Below are 19,312 nucleotides of genomic sequence, written 5' to 3'. Positions count from 1 at the left end.
AACTCAGGGGTACTTAACCATTGAACCACATCCCAGACCATTTTTTTTTGTATTTTATTTAGAGACAGGATCTCACTGAGTTGTGTAGGATCTGGCTAAGTTGCTGAGACTGGCTTTTGAACTTGTGATCCTCATGCTTCAGCCTCCCAGCCACTGGGATTATAAGGAGTGTACCATTACACCTGCAATGCTGGTTTTCTTTTTAGAACAAAATTTATATGACATAAACAAGAAAAATATGCATTACTTATGAATTAGAAACTTAAGAGAAATAGTTCTTAGGCAAATATTTAGTTTTAATTTACACTCCAATAATTATCTCATTTGACAGTCTTATGATAAAAAAGGCTTTCTGATTAAAAACAAATTACTAAAACTGAAGGGAATGTTTTTACTGACACTACCTAGAATAATTCTAGGGACGCTGAATTGCAAATGGTATCTACAAGAGGCCTCACCAACCCTAAACGATCATTATTTTATTGGTCAATAGTTACCACTTTAAAGTTCTGAAAAGGTTCCAAATATTTTCCATTTTTTCAGATACCAAATATTTAGAGAACTGGTAGCATTTGTAAGTATAGCCCACATAGAGCAAAGCACACAAAGTTCAAAGATTACATCAACGATCACATTACGTCAGAGGTACTGCAATATGTCAAGCATTGATTAGCACGGAAGAGCAAAAGGCAGAATGGTTTGCCCATATTTAGTATCCATATACATTTTAGTATTTTACATTCAAAATAAAATTTTATTGTGTCAGTTTAGGAGACAGGAATGAGATTAGTTTCTTGCAAGTTAACTATATCCAATTAAATAAAAAATGAGCTTCTAAAACTAGCATCTGAAAACAGTTCATACTGTGAACATTACATTGTTCAACTGACAAAATGATTATCTTTCAAGATAAAATGTGAGCTTATATAATAATATGGGAAGTTTCAGGGTGGAATGAGGGCAATTTTTATTTAGCTATGAAAAAATATAGAACTAATTTATATTTACATAATGCTACACATTTTCAAAGGCATAGTTTCTTGATCATAACCGTAAATCTAACATTACCTTATTTTATAGATTAGTAAACCCAGGGATATAAAATGAGATAAAGGTTCCACTGTGGTAATGAAGTCAGACATGAAGCCTACAACCTCTGACACCTCAGAGTTCTTTTTATACCTTCCAGAGAAAGAACCCCATAATTTTTTGCTAACTTTTTTCTCTTTCCCCTTACTTTCTATTTCCTTCTAAAATGGTTTTTATCAGTTCAAAGCACGTTTAAAATGTGAACAGAGTTGACATCTGTCTTACCAGACTGTAACCTATGTCTTTTTAGGAAGTGATATCTCTATCTAACAATACCCTCCAAGAAAACTTGCACCATTTACAATTACTACGGCAAATTAGAAAGGGGTAAGAGAGGGGGAAAATTAAAACAAACAAAAAATTAAACGTAAACAAGTGCTTATAGAAACACTTGGTTTCAGAAAAAGATCAAAATATGAGTGTAAGCTGGAAAATTTTTAAATTGTGGTTTAAGAATATTTAAAATGCACTTAGACCTTACTGGTAGAAAGGAGTTAGCTCAACAATTTTTGACATCATTTTGCCAACATGAACTTCCTCTTGTGATATACCTAAAACAGTACACTCAGATATATGTATACCATTCATTACCACAATGTTGTTCTAAGCAAAAAGTTGGGGGAAAACCAACATCCATTTTAACTTTTTAACTAGTTCAAAATAATATATAGCTCCTTCAAACAATGGGACACCATGAATTCATTAAAAAGGATGAGACAGATATGTTTGTGTTGAAAGAGAAAAAAATGCTAAGAAAATTAAGATTTAAAAAATGTAGAATGTGCAACAAACTGGACTAGAATATGCATAATTTTTTTTCCTCAAAAAGATACATAAGAATTTGTTCATAATAGCTTTTTATAGGGGATGAATTAGGGAGAAGAGGCTTTTTTCAGTTTACATTTTTCTGTTCTCTTGGAATTTTCCAATCTCTTTTGTTGAATTATAAACCATTTTCATTTTCTTCTCTTTTCAATTTTTAAGAAAACCTAGTACTCGGTACTATTTTTTCAAAGTTATAATTTTGAAAATTTTTTGGTGCATATATACTTGTTTTATCAGAGATGGGAAACAACACTGGAAAGACAAACCTAAAAGTAATTAGTATGCTAACTCAAATGAAAAAAGTGCTATATTAACTTTTGTATAGCATGTTATCCTTGCCAGTATATTTAAGATTTAGTTGATAAAGTTACTAACAGTTCTAACAAATACTCAATGCCTCCTAATTATTCAAATATTTCTTTTCACTTTTCTAGAACATGGTAGAAAATGATGGGAAGTGTTTCATGCAACAGAAAACTGTAATCTGGAGATAAAAGATTGATTCTAGAAAAAGGCTAGACTATTAACATTTTTACAAAAAAAAATTAAGGTAGTATAGTCAGGAAGTATTCCTAGGCTCTTTTATTTCAGACAATCAAAAGCTTATTTTCCATGCAAATAAGTGAATAAAACTTCCCCCCCTCAAACCAATTCCATCACCATTTCTTTAAGTGTAGCCAACATCTCCTTAAGTTATAGAGGCTAAATCAGATTCTCAAAGCAACTAAGGACAGAGGTCAGGAAGGAGTTTGGGACCCTATTCTTGGATAAAAGTTGCAGGGATACTATGCCCAGGGCTTAGTACCCTCTCCTGCCATACAAAATTATGTCCCATACTTTGCTGTTACTTTCAGAAATGCTAGGGTATAAAACAGTTAAGTATGTTTTGGAATTAAAATTAATAAATTTACAACAATAAGAATAATTTAGAGGGTAGAATGATATTATGGAAAATAAGCATTAGGAATGCAGAAGGCTGTGTTCTACTCTTAACTGTGCCAGACTAACTGTATGACTTAGGAAAAACTGCATAAACTCTGCTCAAGTTCCACTTTCTCTATGATGAAAAATTTAGATCATTTCAATTTTTAAGACCCAAGTTTCTTACTTTTATTATGAATTGTTTGAAATGTGTAATACTACTAAAGAGTATTTAGCTAAATGAATGAACATATTTTCTCTTCTGAATAATTTTTTTTTAATCTAGAAATATAAGGAAAAGGCAACCTCAATTTGCAAAAAGTTATTTTAGGGTGCTACTTCACAAATTGCTTATCTACAAAATATAACAGTCATACTTCTAAGCCATAAAATAAGCTCAACAGAATAGACCCCCAGCAGTGAACAGTTTAATAAACGTTGAAACCATTTGCAAATCTTTTGATCTGAACATCAATCAAGAAATTTCTATGAAGCTGTTTACTATTCATATTATATGTAAGGGGGTGGGATTCAGTGCCCTTAAGATTCAATAGAAGTGTTTATTTCTAAATTATTTGAGAAACTGATTAGTCTCTCCAGAATTATCTTAAAATAATTCACTACTACTTCTTTTTATTTCATTCATTTATTTATATGCAGTGCTAAGAATCCAGTGCCTCCTCACACATGTGAGGCAAGCACTCTATCACTGAGCCACAACCCCAGTTCCAGTGATTCACCTCTTTATTTGTCCCACCAAACCTTTAAGTTTTCAGGTATTTCAACTCTCATACTTCCACTGAACTAAGCTTTTTAGAACTCTGATGCATTGGTGCTCATGCCTACTTTGGATAAAACCTTAATTTTTTTTGAAGTCTAAACTAAAAATAAATAAATAAATAAATACCAGAATATAGAATTATTTAAGGCTTAAATCCATTGCAGTGGAACAAGTTTTGCTTACAGTAGAAATTAACACACTGACATGATCCTATTTCCTTAAAGCACAAAATCCAAGTACTCTTAAAAAAAAGTACTAAGGAGTATTTTTAAAAGAAATAAATAGTGAGTGAATAGTTCATGTACCATCTTTAAAAATATTAAAATACTTAGCAGTATTAAATTCATTAATTTTTTCATTTTATTATAGAAATGTGACATAAAATAAAAGAAGAAAAAATTAAAAAGAACAGGTCTTGCACTGTGCTGAAGCTTTTTTTTTCCTTGAGAAGAAAGTCCCTTACATGTTTATAAACTTTGAAAAATAAATGACAAATTGTTCATTCCCAAGGTCCCTATAACACATTCCTTATAAAACCCTAAGGATCAACTATTTCTTCCTCTTTTTTTTTCTCTCTCTCAGTGCCTTCATAAAACTGTAACTACCCTTTAATTTCCTTTAAGTGTGACAAGGAGAGCCTCCTTTTAAAAGGATGGTAAATAATTTTAAGGAATAAGCAAAGTGAAATTTACCAAAAAGTGCTAAGAAAGGGAGCATTTACCATTTTTCTGAGTATATTAAGTGTTTTTAATACTAATACAATTTAAACAATTAAATACATACTTCCTATTATGGATTCAATTAGGATGATTAGATCAAAATTATGAATTATTAGCATATTTAGTACATCTAAAATAATTTGAATTCAAGAATTAAAATATTTTCTTAAAAAGTCAGGGTCATTCTCTTATGTAGGAAACAACAACAAAAAGAAAACCCAGAGCATAAAACCTACGTTTTTCTCTGGAGACATGTTTCTTCAATAACTGTTTTCCCCCCAAAGATTTAACTGCTTACTGCTGCTCTGTACTGTTATTTCGTAAGTTAACATCAATACTCAGGTCTACTTAATCAAAAGCACAACAGTTCAGCATATGAATTATTTTACCACATGTATCATAAAGAATAAATCTGAAAGCTCACACAAAAAGTAAAAGGATGCTATAAACAAAGCATTTCTCATTCATTTAATCTTTTGAAACCAACAGTCTTTAAAAAATCATCACAATTACTGAAGTTTGAGGGTTTTGTTTTTGTTTGTTTATGGCAGTGCTGGTGATAGAACCTATGGTCTTCCATGCTATTCTAGCTCTCTACCACTGAGCTACATCCCCAGCTCAATTACTGAAGTATTGAGACCAAAAAATTTAAATTATTTTTACTTTTTACCTCTTCATCTATTTTAGATTGTTTAATAGGACACACCAAGGTTCTTCTACTTTTCCTTTAAAGTCACAATAAATAAAACCATCTACAAGTAACTGAAGAATATAAAAAATGATTTAAATATATCAAGTCATTAAATAAATACACTGAAAATAAAATCAATTTTTTTTCTTCTTGAAATTGAACCATCCATGTGTTTCTGAAAACATGAGAGTTCCATTCTCCAAACAATGAAATATTTAAGAAAAATATAAACTTTGTAATAAAAAGCATATACTAGAAAATATTAGGAAATGATAGGTGACTCCAAATACTGTTTCTCCCCTCTTACATTAATGAAACCATCTTTAATTTCTGAAACAAGATGTTAATAAACATGTTTTTAGTACACCGGGCAGTAAAATTTCTAGATGACTTTTTTTTTTTTTTAAATCAAATTTCAATGTATTTTCATATAAAGTTATTTTTCTTCCTTAGTAACCTATCTTGGATTATGATCACACAACTTAAAGCTCAAACCATTGAGCACCACAAGGGAAGAAACACTACCTCCTTAACACAATTCTACTTATTTAATGAAAACCCACCGAAAGGAGGTCCATTGCTACATTACTACTCCTTCTCTATGTATCAAGCAAAATACACAATACGATCGATCCTCACTGCTTTCTAAAATCTAGGTAGTAACCATCAGACTACTAGATTAAATCCAGTCACATTTAAGTGAAACAGAAACGAATATGCTTTCCAACTCTTGTGCTCTGAAACGCAATTTTTTTAACCATAAAAAGCCAAAGAAATGAAAATATAATACCTAAATTTAGATATACATCAGAAATATTGTTTTTTAAAAGACTACTAGCCGCACAAAGTCATGGTACAATAAAACCTCTTCCTCCTTTAACAGCAAATACTCCGGCACATAGATATAAATCTAGTTTCCATAAGACAAGTAGAAATAACATCCTAAGAGCTTCCAGAAAACAAACCTTTAGGTACCTAAAGAAAGCTACACAATCTAACCATTTTTCTGTATTCCAAGGTCTAAAAAGGGTATTATGGTATTGACAAAAATACGACTGATTTTAGTTAGCAAATAAAGGAGTTAAAAATTGGGGGCTAAAGAACAATAAAATTACCTACTTCCTGAATCTATTTTTAGGTGTCTCTAAAAATGAATATGGTAATTCTAACAAGAGTAATGCCATATTAACCAAATGTTGAGTGGCTTTTCAAGGAGACACACAAGTCCAAATACACGACTGCAAACTCAGGGATAAAGAATAACGAAATTCTCACATGGGTGGGAAAAAAAAAGTAAACAAAACAAATAAATCACAAAACTTCCTACGTTTAAAACCTTAAACGAGAGACAAAATTTGGATTTTTAATAGCATATACGAAGTTCCAATTAATTATAAACCAACAAGTGGTTGTTTGTCATCAATTTCGTGTTCCAAATATACAAACCAATCTAACATAGCAGAAAGGGGCTTTGGAAACTTGTTTACTAGAAAATGAGCAAAGACAAGTAAGGGGGGGGTGGATTTCTTAAGAAAACAAAAATCAGACGGAAAATAAGTAGCTCTGATTTGGATTGGGGGGGGGGGGTGCTAAACGGTGAAGGGGGTTAAGTTGAAGGGTAGAAAAGCAACTCCAGAGGTTCTACCTGGCGGCGGCGGTGTGTAAGTTGAAAGGTGGGGGAGGGAGTTGTTAACTCTTCGGAGAAATGGGGAGATTCCCCTAGTTTGAAAAGCGGAATTGGGAACGTGATTTTCTCCACGCTCATTTTATCTTTACTAGGAGAATTAAAGGCCGTTCAGCCTTATGTTTTCTCCACCAACAGCGACTGGATGTCAGTAGCAAACGGGTGGGGGTGACGCGGAAGGGCGCAACAGCATCTCGGTTAGGGAGGGAAGAAACTTCGCAAGAGGAAGCAGCGGCTCCTCTCCTGGCCCTGGCACCGGCCGGCGAAGTTGCGCCACAGGCAACCCTTCCCAGACCAGCGCCCCCTCCCCCTCGCCCTGCACTACTGCGTAGCACCCAGCCCTTCAAACTGGCCCCGAAGTCCAACTACGTCTCCGCTTTCTCCTACCCCCGGACCCATCCCAACTAAGTTCCAGGGAAAGCTCCCGCCCAGAGCGCGGCCTGTTCCGGACAACAGGTGGGCAGTGGCGCCAGCAGGGCTGGGCCTCTCCTGGCCAGGCCCACTCCACTCCTCCCCGGCCAGGGCCCGGGGGCACCCGGCTCCGGGACAGGGAGGGGGAGCTCGCTCCCTTACCTCCGCCATATTTGCCGTACTGCCGGGTCACATCTCCGCGGCGGCCGCGGCTGGGTCACGGCCAGAACCCGGATGTGAGACTCGGAAACGGGACTCGGGCCGCCGCCGCCGCCTCTGCCGCTCCCGCCGCCGCTGCCTCAGCGGGAACGCGCAGGAGCCGCCCGAGCGCGCCCACCACACCCCACTCCGCCCCCTCGCGGCGCCCCGGCTGGGCTGGACTGGAGGGAAAAGGCCAGCTAGCACGCGCGGAGCACGGACGCGAGAACGCGCGCGCGGCCCCGAGGCCAGCCCTCCTGGTAGAGCGCGGACGGGGCGGGGCCAAGGTGGGTGTGGGGAAGTTGGGCATCTCCGCGCCAGGCGCCCGCCCCAAAGGACCTGCGACCGGAGCCCGCGCATCTCGGGCAGAGAGGGCGCGAGAAGGTACCAGAGGCCCGACCAGCATTTACATAGCAGTGGAAAATACGTTCTATTTTACAAGTCGAGATCATTTTTGAATGCTGGAGAACGGATGTTGCTGGGATGCAACAGCGGCACGAACTGTAAAGCGGTTATCCCTTTACAAATATTTCTCGGTGATTCCTGACAGGAAATGTAACATCCCACATCCAAAATCTTTTTTTTTTTTTTTTTTGGTACCGGGGATTGAATAATTCAGGGGCACTGGACCACTGAGCCACATCCCCAGACCTATTCTGTATTTTATTTAGAGACAGGGTCTCACTGAGTTGCTTAGCGCCTCGCTTTTGCTGAGGCCGGCTTTGAACTTGAGATCCTGCCTCAATTTAGAAGGGGCAGAGCAAAGATTAAGAAAAGGGATTGTTAGGTAGTCTGCCATCCTCAAAGTTCATTTGTTTTTCCTCACACACTGTATGACGCCAGTAGCAACATACAGCAATGGTTGAATTTTTGCACAACTAAACAAAAATTTTAAATGTAAAATAATGAGAAGTCGTTCTTTGATTGACATAAATAATCTACTTGACTGCAGTCATGGAAGGAAGAACCTACTTGTTTGCAATGCCTGCGATTTGAAAGTTTTAATGTATTGTCCTAGAGCTGCCAGTTGGCCTTGATACCAATACTGATGACTGCCAGAGCCAATGATTTCAAAGTAACAAACTTGTTTCACTTCCATTACTAAAGTAGATACCAGCCAATACCAAGACACTATTAAAGTGGACACTAATACTTTACTAAACCAGGAGTTTAAAAAGACTTATTCAACAGACACTTTTTTGTCCACCCCCCATCTTTAAGGATTCTTAATGCAGTTTCAACAAAAGTTGGTACCAAAAATCAAATAATTAAATGAAAATTATTCATTCCTTCTAAATAATGTGAGACTATAATATATTGCATAAATGTGTACATACACAATTTTTTTAAGCGTTTACAATGCAATATGGGGGACACTGTTTTTAAAATTACTTGTATTCCCTTAAAATTCTAGGCTCTATCAAGCATTTTCCTAAATATTTCCAAAGACAATATTAACTTGAAACTCTTATGTCCAATAATTTGTGCATGAATAAACTGCATTTACAGGTATATGAAGTAGCTGCTAAGTGAAAGGACATTACCTGGTAATTTGACAGGAAAAGAGTCCACAGACAGTCTGTAAACCAATTAAACATAAACATCTGATGCACATTTTCTACTGAAAGAAAAGCAAGGGAAAGAAGAGAAAGGAAAACTTTAAAGTTCCCAAGTCTACAAACAATTTTTACCATTAACTGTACTGTACAGTATTTCCATTTATCTTTAAGAAAATATATAAAAGTGTTTTTTTGAGGATTCTTTTGAGAGAATAAATATTTTAGCACAGATATATAGTTTCTATGAGTTACCCTGTTGAATTTTATTTTGGTCTGAAAGTAAAATGACTTTTTAGAAATGTCAGTTAATAAACCGTTTTCTTGATACACTTGATGAAAAAAGCTAAAGGCATAAAACAATGTATGTGCCTGGCCCTGAGGTGGGTACAAATAAAAACAACAAAAGGCCTAGAGGTAGAAGAAACTTAGGTTTTATATACCAGAAAGTTTAGGGAAAGTTTTCCTTTAAAACATGAAAGTTAATATATGAAATTGAGCTGGCTATCAAGGGAAAGACTAAAGCATTGTTAAAATACAAGGCACAGAAATAACTTGCTTGCTTTAGTCCATTAATTCTTTGATTCTTCAGTTCAACCATATACAAAAATCCCAATTGGAATAAAGAACAAGGGATCAGGTCCCGTTAAGGACTGAAATGAATATTGGAAGTTAGGAAATTGGGTCTAAGACATTTTTAAATGGATATTTATCTTGCTATTAAACAACTTTTAAGTTTAATATTTCTTTATCAATGCTATTAACTTTAAATGGCATTGTTATTTAGGAAAAAAAAATTCCCCTCCACATTTTTTTCCTATAAATGTGGGTTTAGTCAATCTAAAGGAAGGAGAAAAAGTTCTAGTACTCTTAAGTTATAGGTAACACATCACTATGGAATTCAGTTACTTTCACTCATTTTATTCTTTACAGAGCTTCTTTAGGGAAAAAAAGTCTTTCTCAAAACTCTTGCTAACTCTTCAGTATAAAATACGTAAGAACTAACTATTCACTGTTCAATCTTAGTGTTGGATGGGACTTTATAGGTTTTTAGTCAATTTCTCTATACTTTGGCATAGGAATTCCTCAGAATGCTTCTACTACCAGGCTTTTCTGCTTATGTTTAAACACCTCCTGTGAGTCATCATATCTCATAAAGTGACTGCTGTTTTCAAAAAAAGCTCAAATTTTGAAACATTCTTCTGTTTATTAAGCCAGAATCTGACTTAGTCATTTTCATCTATTACCCTTAGTTCTTTGGTACTTTGTATTAATTCAACAGATATCTTTTTTGTATTCAAATGCCAACAGTCATTGACTTAGTTTAACAAAACTATATCTTTAAATCCTATTGCTATTAAGAGAGCTACAAATAGGACATAATAAAGCTAAAAAGCGTGAGAAAAATCATTGTTAACTATGACTTGTTCAAAATTATTGTACTGTATATTATTAATTCCAGACAAAATGGCAGCTCTGTTAGAACTGTACAAGTCAAAAAATTGTGACTAATTCCAAATTTATGTATTATGGTTTATATCCCCAAACAAAAAAATCCCTACAGAAAATCTAAATAAATGCCTCTTTTGCTCTCTCTCCTTGTTTTTAAGCAAACTAATACTAATTTTCTACCACATTAAACTACTCACAACTATTATTATGTTGGGAAATATTTTTGAGCAACTTACTGAATCCTCCATTCAAAAGTTATTCAACAATTTCAGAAGCTATAAAATGCATACATACACACAAACACACATGAACCCCTTAAAGATATTATGTTGCTACTGACAGATGCATTTAGGATCACAAATTTACCTCAACCTTAAACTAACCCATAAAAAAAACTCATCTGACAATTTTATGCCTAAGAAATATAACCTTTTATTCAGGACCAACTCCTGATTCAAATACAAGAAATGTATACACCTATACTATGGAAACATGTTCATGCAAGTCAAAAAGGAATCTCTCAAAATGCACCAAGGAAAGACTAGTAACAATTTTAATTCCGGGGCTGATATACTGAAATAGGTGAACACAACACATCGAAAATCCTAAAAACGAATTCTGTATCTAATAATTTTCAGGGTCCAAGTCCTTTTGAGATTGTTTTGTAAACTATTAAAACTCGTTTTCTTAAATAACATTTTAGATTTACCTTCACATTAGTATGCAGAATGCAGGTTGCAAAAGCAGTAATGTATTACATTTGGAAGCCCATATCTATGCAACAATAAGCATCATACTTTTGTTAGTTTTTTTATTATTAACACCCCAAACACTTATTTAGCCTTTGGTTCTTCAGAGAACAGTTCTGGTTTTCTTTTCATAATTCTTATCTAGTGGCTTTATCCAGTGGCCCTATTTCATCAGTATATTACAAACTAATATGTTAAGATTTTATACATCGCTGTTGTTAAGTATCTCATCCAAATTGTGGAAATTATTGGCCTGTTAGTAGTTCTCAAACACTGGAACATACAGAAAAGTAACGTAATATTTATACTATTTGAGGGAGTTTGGATTTTCCCTCCCTTCATCTCCAAGTGTGCCCTTGCCTACCAGCATCACATCCGTCTTGTCTGCATTGAACCTCAACCAGTTGGTTCTTAACCACGTCCGAAACTCAGCCAGGCACTGGGAGAACCGAGCCACCACACCATCTGGATTAAAGGAAAGAGAGCCTCAGTAGCAAAGAGTCAGAAACAATTTTTATCCCAAGATCACCATTCTGTCTCAAATTTTTAAAAACATTACTGGGAACTAGGTCAAGTATCCCAGTACAATTTTGGGGAAAAAAAATAATGCAATTTGTAACCAACAGTAAAGGAATAAAAGCAGCCCAATAAATAGGTGGCCGTATTTCACCCACGAGTTAAGAAAGAAGGTTCGGTCAACTCGGGTCGTGTGTGCTAAGCGACCTTAGACTGGTCATAAAATTGCGTTAAGTTTTCCTGCAAAATTACAGTTTTAGCGTTGTGGGGAGGAACGCTAAATGGGGAAAATTGAAGCCCAGAGAAGGATAGCGACTCGCCCAAGGTCACACAGCATGCAAGGACCAGAGATGCGCTCCAGGCCAGGGACCTCTCCGTTATAAGCTAAAACATCACCAAAGGAGGCAAGCACGCCTAGCTCCCTTACGGCAATGCCATCTTTGCAGTCTCTTCCCTCCTCTGCTCCCTTAGAAAGGGCAGGTTGGCCCAGGACCCCGCTACCACAAGGGCTGCAGTGTTTCGGAGGGAGCCTCCCAGGGCCGGACACATTTGGGGAAACACAGGGGAAAGGGGTGGAGCCACAGGGGAGTGGTCATTTGACCCCACCCCGACCAGGATCGAGGACCGACTGGTAAAAGGGGCTGGAGCAACCGGGGCGAGGCGAACTCACTCCGCAGCGGATTCCCAGCGCGCCGTGGACGCCAGGGAGACCCGCGCTGCCGCCACCGTGAAGCAGAAAGATCGGGCGCGGAGGGGGTGGGCGGAGGCAGGGAGTTGCGCATGCGCCTCCGGTGGCCGGCGGCTCCGCTCGGCCCGCGACCAGGCGCGTTCTCTGGCAGCCCCTCCCCGGAAGTTAAGAGTCTTCCGGGCGGTACTCTGCAGTGGGGGAGGGGAGGGAGAGAAAGGGGACTGAGGGCACCTCAGGAGCCCCTCATCCCTAGAGGAGTGAGAGGGGAGAGATGGTGTATAGAGGCTGCACTTACAGCCGCTGCCGCTGCCGCCGCCGCCACCTTCGCTGCTGCCACCACCGCCTGAAGAAGCCCCATCCATCCGCCTGCAGCCGGGAGACTCAGAGCCTGGGAGGGGCCTGGGGCCCGGGCCGCCCGCCTCCTCCTTCCAGTCGTCGTCCGGAGCTTCCTCCTGCTCCACCAACCCTCTGCCCTCCCCTCCGCCTCCTCCCTCCTCCTCGGCCTCGAGCCGCCAGCCAACCGCGCGGCCGCTTGTTGAGCCAGGGCTCCACCGTCTCCATGGCGCCCGGCAAACATTTCTGAGCTTCGGCGCTACCCGCTAACGCCCGGGGTTGGGGAACAGGGGCTCCAGAAGCAGCCTGGAAAGGGGTGGTCGACAACTCCCAAGCCCGTCGCCACCATGCCCGTTTCTCCGACAAACAGCCGCAAGCAGCCAAACCTCTCGCCGTAAGTTCCGGCGCGAAAACCCGTAGTCAATTCCCGTGGGCAGCCGAGGGAGCCCTTCTAGATACTCTTCCTAGATTTGGAAAGGGGTCATTTTACTGCATCTGGGTATGGTCAACAGCCTGAATCTCCCAGGCGGCAGTGGTTCCTTCTCTCGCTTGGAGCAGCCTTTTAAAAATCAATAGTGCTCTGCTTGCTCTGAGAAGACCTGGTTTTGTTTAGGACCACTTGTCCTAGTACTTAGAGTTTGGGGGCGCCCCGCCCCCCCCAATCTACATTCTAGTTTGATGCTTCTATGCTGTGCTCACATGCTCAGGTTCATCAGCTTCTGGAACCCCAGATCAAACATCGTTATGCTTGATACTAGATGATTTTGTTTTTTAACCACCCTGCCTTAAAATTCTGCTGACTTATCTCGCTTGTAACTTGAAACGGTTCCTTTGGGCTGCTCACTAAATTCCACTGAAGTTCCCCAGTTTATTTATCTCTCTGGCACTTCCAGATCACTTTTGTTCTCTCTTCACAAACCTTCAACATCCCTTTCTCCAATCTTCTTCAGCGCAATTGATCTTTTTTTCATCGCAACTTGTTGAAAGTTCTTGGAAGAGAACCTCTGTTCACCTTTGAATATGGTACTCTGGCTTTTGTCCATCCTACCACTCCACCAAAAAAGGCCTTTTTGTGAAAGTCAACAGTAGCCATCCAACCAAACACAGTAGCCAGTTTACACTTTTGTTCTTAACTGACCCATTAGCAGCTCTGATCTAATTGATCACTTCTTGAGTTTTGAAATACTTCATTTTGTTTTCGCTCTTCCCTAGATGTTCCCCTGGTTCATGGCTACTTCTTGTAAAATACTTAACTGGGATCTGCTCACCTGTCCCATAACTGAACATCAAGAGTGTTGCTGGGTCATTCCTTAACCTGTTCTCTTCACTACTGCCTTATGCCTTTTAAAATCACTGATAAGGGTAATTCACAAGTTTTAGCTCTATCCAAGACCTCCCAAGAAAAAGGAAACATCTGCACTTAGAAATTATAAGACACCTCAAAATTTATATTCAAAACCAAAATCCTTCTTTTGCAAGTCTTTCCCATTTTAGTAAATGGTGAATTCCACTTGGCAGTTTCTGAGGTGAAAAACTCTGGAGTACCTTGGACTTCTCTCTTATACCCCAATAAATCAATGATTTTTACCTGCAAAATACGTTGAGACTAGCAGTATCATATAACTCATTGTCACATTATGGTGCCTAATCTTTTTCCCAGCACCCTCCATAAAGTTTTTATTGTGATTTGTCTGCTAAAAACCTTCCTCAAGTTTTTTCATATTTTACTAGAGTAAATGCTCACATTCTTACAGGGTGTTACTTGGGTATTTTACTCTCAGCATGCTTTGTTACACAACACATCAGGCACGTTATTCGTATTTGTGATTGTCTACATTTACCATTCTTTGGAATATTGTGCTCCAAGATAATCTCTTTAACTCATTTTTTTCCAGATATCACCATCCATAAAATAATACATCCAGCATTTTGATCCCTCACCCTTTATTTTTTCCATAAAATTTATCCCTGTAGTTATATACCTGCTTATTAATTTGCCTTCACAAGTAATGAAACTCAATGAGGACAGATTTTTGTTTTGTTCCCTGGTGTGTCTTTTAGCCTAAAGAACATGCTTCGTAAATATTTATTGATTAAACAAAGGAATGTGTAAAGATGTACTTAAGTAATTGGTTACTGTTCATTTTGCTGGTTTTTGTTTCCACCTTTAGGTTTGAAAATCTCAAAGTGAATTTAGGTGAATTAAAAGTCATACAGCTCTCTAGTGGCTGAGAGTGTTAGGAAAATTCCCTTGGGAATTTCTTAAATAATGACAAATTAATAATAAATTAATTATTAAAGAAAGGATGGGATGGAATGGGAAGCAGTGTAATCTTTTTGAGGTAGCCGTATTGCCATATTATATAATTAAAAAAAAAAAAGCTTCAAAGACACTAAAGTTTGAAACCTGTTGGCTTGACCTGATGTATTATTTCTCCTCTTCCTCCTTTTAGGATTTAATCCTGAACTTGTAAAGAATCTCTCAAAGCATTTATCAATTTTCCACTTTCTCAATTCAGTTTCTCCTGAATTAGATCCTTCCCATTGGCTTAATAATATTGGACAAATCTCTCATTGTGGAAAAAATAACCACTGGCTCTTTCTTTAACACCTTTATTTCATTTCTATGCCTATTAGATATAAGAAGTGACAAACCCCAAGATAGTGTGACCCTGGAAAAAGGAGTGAAAAAGAAAGCCATATACTGATAGCATTGATCCTTTCACAATACATTCTTTCCCAGTGACAAAACAAGCCCTGGGGAGAAGGTGTCCATCAAACCTGGAATGACAGCTCCTGAGAAGAGACTTAAATATTGATCTCTCCCAAAATAATTCCTTTCTAGATGCTGGCCGCTGACCCTCCAACCCTCCATCGTGCCCAGTAAAAACAAATCCCAGATGCTGACCGCTTACCCCAGACCCTACTTTGCCCAGTAAAAACAACAACAAAAAATCAAATTCCTGAGTGCCCAAACTGACATGTTTATTAATTAAGTCACCTCTCAGTATAACCTATATACTGGAGCTCAGATTCCTCCTTTGGCCAGTGGCTTATTTTCCATCAAGAAAGTGGGTCTATCAGTAGCGTCATTCTGTGTTCCTGAATAAAGGCTTTTGATGATCTGTGAAGTTTGCACCTGGCCTGCTCCTTTTGTGCTAACACTGCCTAGTTCCTTTATTCTGATTCCCTATATGTTCATATTTCCTTTCAATTCTCTATTAGTATTTTCATCTGTTTGCATTGCCCATTTGTCTTGGATATTATTCACTTGTTAGATTAGATCCCTTACCATATTCAGGAAAGTTATTTTAAATCTGGTTGAACCGTTCTAATATTTATGCTGTATCTGAGTCTGGTTCTAATGCTTATTTTGTCTCTTCACACCATTTTTTTTTCCCTTTTGATATGCCTTACAATTTTTTGTTGAAAATAGAACATATTGTATGGTGTAACATGAACTGAGATAAATAGGCCTTCAGTGTGAGTTTTTATTTTTGTGTGGCTATGACTTTATATTTACTGTTTGTGGAAAGCTTTAGTTTCTTCTAGTGTTCTTGGTTTTATCTCTTCTGTTTCTTTAAGTTTCCTTAGAGCCTCCTTCCTTTTAAGATTATACATAACAGTCGAGTGTATTTTGACATACATACATGGAGTATACTTTACATTCTTTTGATTATACACGATGTGGAGTTAAACTGTTCATGTATATATATGAACGTGGAAAAGTTATGTCTGATTCATTCTACTGTCTTTTTTTATTCCCATCCTCCCTCCCTCCCTTCCCTCATTCACCTTTATCTGAACCAGTAAACTTCTGTTCTTCTCTCCCTTGCCTCCATGTTGTGTATTAGTATCTGCATATCAGAGAGAACATTTGACCTTTGGTTTTTGGGGATTGGCTTATTTCACTTAATGTGACAGTCTCTAGTTCCATCCATTTATTAGCAAATCCCGTAATTTCATTCTTCTTTATGTCTGAGTAATAATATTCCATTGTGAATGTATACCACATTTTCTTTATCCATTCATCTGTTGAAGGGCACCCAATTGGTTCCAGAGCTTAGCTATTATGAAGTATGCTGCTATAAACATTGATGTGGGTTCATCACTGTTGTATGCTGATTTAAAGTCCTTTGGGTGTATGCCAAGGAGTGGGATAGTTGAGTCAAATGTTAGTTTCATTCCAAGTTTTCTGAGTGATCTCCACACTGCTTTCCAGAGTGGTTGTACCAATTTGCAGTCCCACCAGCAATGTATGAATATACCTTTTTCCCCACATCCTGGACAACAAGTATTGTTACTTATATTCTTGATAATTGCCATTCTGACTGGAGTGAGATGAAATCTCAGTGTAGTTTTAATTTACATTTCTCTAAATACTTGTGCTTTTGAACATTTTTTCATGTATTTGTTGACCGATTGTATTTCTTCTATGACGTGCCTGTTCAGTTCCTTAGCTCATTTATTTTTTATTTTTTTTAATTTTTTTATTGTTGGCTGTTCAAAACATTACATAGTTCTTGATATATCATATTTCACACTTTGATTCAAGTGGGTTATGAGCTCCCATTTTTACCCCATATACAGATTGCAGAATCACATCAGTTACACATCCATTGATTTACATATTGCCATACTAGTGTCTGTTGTGTTCTGCTGCCTTTCCTATCCTCTACTATCCCCCCTCCCCTCCCCTCCCCTCGCCTCTTCTCTCTCTGCCCCCTCTACTGACGTTCATTTGTCCCCCTTGTATTATTTTTCCCTTTCCCCTCACTTCCTCGTGTATGTACTTTTGTATAACTCTGAGGGTCTCCTTCCATTTCCATGCAATTTCCCTTCTCTCTCCCTTTCCCTCCCACCTCTCATCCCTGTTTAATGTTAATCTTCTTCTCATGCTCTTTGACCCTACTCTGTTCTTAGTTACTCTCCTTATATCAAAGAAGACATTTGGCATTTGTTTTTTAGGGATTGGCTAGCTTCACTTAGCATAATCTGCTCTAATGCCATCCATTTCCCTGTAAATTCTATGATTTTGTCATTTTTTAATGCAGAGTAATACTCCATTGTGTATAAATGCCACATTTTTTTTATCCATTCATCTATTGAAGGGCATCTAGGTTGGTTCCACAGTCTTGCTATTGTGAATTGTGCTGCTATGAACATCGATGTAGCAGTGTCCCTGTAGCATGCTCTTTTTAGGTCTTTAGGGAATAGACCGAGAAGGGGAATAGCTGGGTCAAATGGTGGCTCCATTCCCAGCTTTCCCAGGAATCTCCATACTGCTTTCCAAATTGGCCTCACCAATTTGCAGTCCCACCAGCAATGTACAAGTGTACCCTTTTCCCCATATCCTCGCCAGCACTTGTTGTTGTTTGACTTCCTAATGGCTGCCAATCTTACTGGAGTGAGATGGTATCTAAAAGTTAATAACTAGAATCAAGAAATGGGACTTACTCAAACTAAAAAGGTTTTCTCAGCAAAAGAAACAATAAGAGAGGTAAATAGGGAGCCTACACCCTGGGAACAAATCTTTACTTTTCACACTTCAGATAGAGCCCTAATATCCAGAGTATACAAAGAACTCAAAAAATTAGACAATAAGAAAACAAACAACCCAATCAACAAATGGGCCAAGGACCTGAACAGACACTTCTCAGAGGAGGACATACAGTCAATCAACAAGTACATGAAAAAATGCTCAACATCTCTAGCTGTCAGAGAAATGCAAATCAAAACCACCCTAAGATACCATCTCACTCCAGTAAGATTGGCAGCCATTATGAAGTCAAACAACAACAAGTGCTGGCGAGGATGTGGGGAAAAGGGTATACTTGTACATTGCTGGTGGGACTGCAGATTGGTGCAGCCAATTTGGAAAGCAGTATGGAGATTTCTTGGAAAGCTGGGCATGGAGCCACCATTTGACCCAGCTATTCCCCTTCTTGGTCTATTCCCTAAAGACCTAAAAAGAGCATGCTACAGGGACACTGCTACATTGATGTTCATAGCAGCACAATTCACAATAGCAAGACTGTGGAACCAACCTAGATGCCCTTCAATAGACGAATGGATAAAAAAAAAGTGGCATTTATACACAATGGAGTATTACTCTGCATTAAAAAATGACAAAATCATAGAATTTACAGGGAAATGGATGGCATTAGAGCAGATTATGCTAAGTGAAGCTAGCCAATCCCTAAAAAACAAATGCCAAATGTCTTCTTTGATATAAGGAGAGTAACTAAGATCAGAGTAGGGACGAAGAGCAGGAGAAGAAGATTAACATGTAACAGGGATGAGAGGTGGGAGGGAAAGGGAGAGAGAAGGGAAATTGCATGGTAATGGAAGGAGACCCTCAGGATTATACAGTGGAGGGGGTAGAGAGAGAGGAGGGGAGGGGAGGGGAGAGGTGGGGAGGGTGGAGGGTGGAGGATGGGAAAGGCAGCAGAGCACAACAGACACTAGTATGGCAATATGTAAATCAATGGATGTGTAACTGATGTGATTCTGCAATCTGTGTATGGGGTGAAGGTGGGAGTTCATAACCCACTTGAATCAAAGTGTGGAATATGATATGTCAAGAAATTTGTAATGTTTTGAACAACCCACAATAAAAAATTAAAAAAAAAAAATCAGATGATGGAAAATAACTCCCATATTATGGAGTATAGTCATTATTACACAGACTTTATTATG

At 38.2% G+C, this 19,312-nt stretch overlaps 2 protein-coding genes across 10 annotated transcripts in view; one reads left to right on the top strand and one right to left on the bottom strand.

Annotated features, from left to right (window-relative positions):
* Positions 1–12,728, bottom strand: part of Mier1 (MIER1 transcriptional regulator) — a 58,023-nt gene extending 45,295 nt beyond the window's left edge. The window contains exons 1-3 of one of the 7 annotated variants that reach the window (XM_046451055.2): positions 12,576–12,728; positions 11,441–11,541; positions 8,864–8,937 (exon numbers count right to left, since the gene is read on the bottom strand). In XM_046451055.2, coding sequence (XP_046307011.1) covers positions 8,864–8,937; positions 11,441–11,541; positions 12,576–12,642 — 242 coding nt within the window. In that variant the 5' untranslated portion in view covers positions 12,643–12,728. Of the gene's footprint in view, positions 1–7,283; positions 7,445–8,863; positions 8,941–11,440; positions 11,542–12,019; positions 12,039–12,262; positions 12,413–12,575 lie in introns of those variants that run through there. The other 6 variants (XM_046451052.2, XM_046451053.2, XM_046451051.2 and 3 more) reach the window with 6 other exon arrangements.
* Dnai4 (dynein axonemal intermediate chain 4) overlaps positions 12,695–19,312 on the top strand; it is a 128,985-nt gene continuing 122,367 nt past the window's right edge. For all 3 annotated transcript variants that reach the window (XM_046451049.2, XM_058581577.1, XM_046451048.2), the window contains exon 1: positions 12,695–13,007. Coding sequence is in view for 2 of the 3 variants with exons in the window: in XM_058581577.1 (XP_058437560.1) it covers positions 12,961–13,007 (47 nt within the window). In the remaining variant the exon portion in view is untranslated. The remainder of the gene's footprint in view (positions 13,008–19,312) is intronic.

Source organism: Marmota monax, unplaced genomic scaffold (genome assembly GCF_021218885.2).
Source record: "Marmota monax isolate L192 unplaced genomic scaffold, Marmota_monax_Labrador192_F-V1.1 WCK01_AAM20220418_F8-fsc00023, whole genome shotgun sequence".
NCBI lineage: Eukaryota > Metazoa > Chordata > Mammalia > Rodentia > Sciuridae > Marmota > Marmota monax.
The sequence above is the reverse complement of the archived record's forward strand: the minus strand, read 5'-3'. Positions and strand labels throughout refer to the sequence as shown.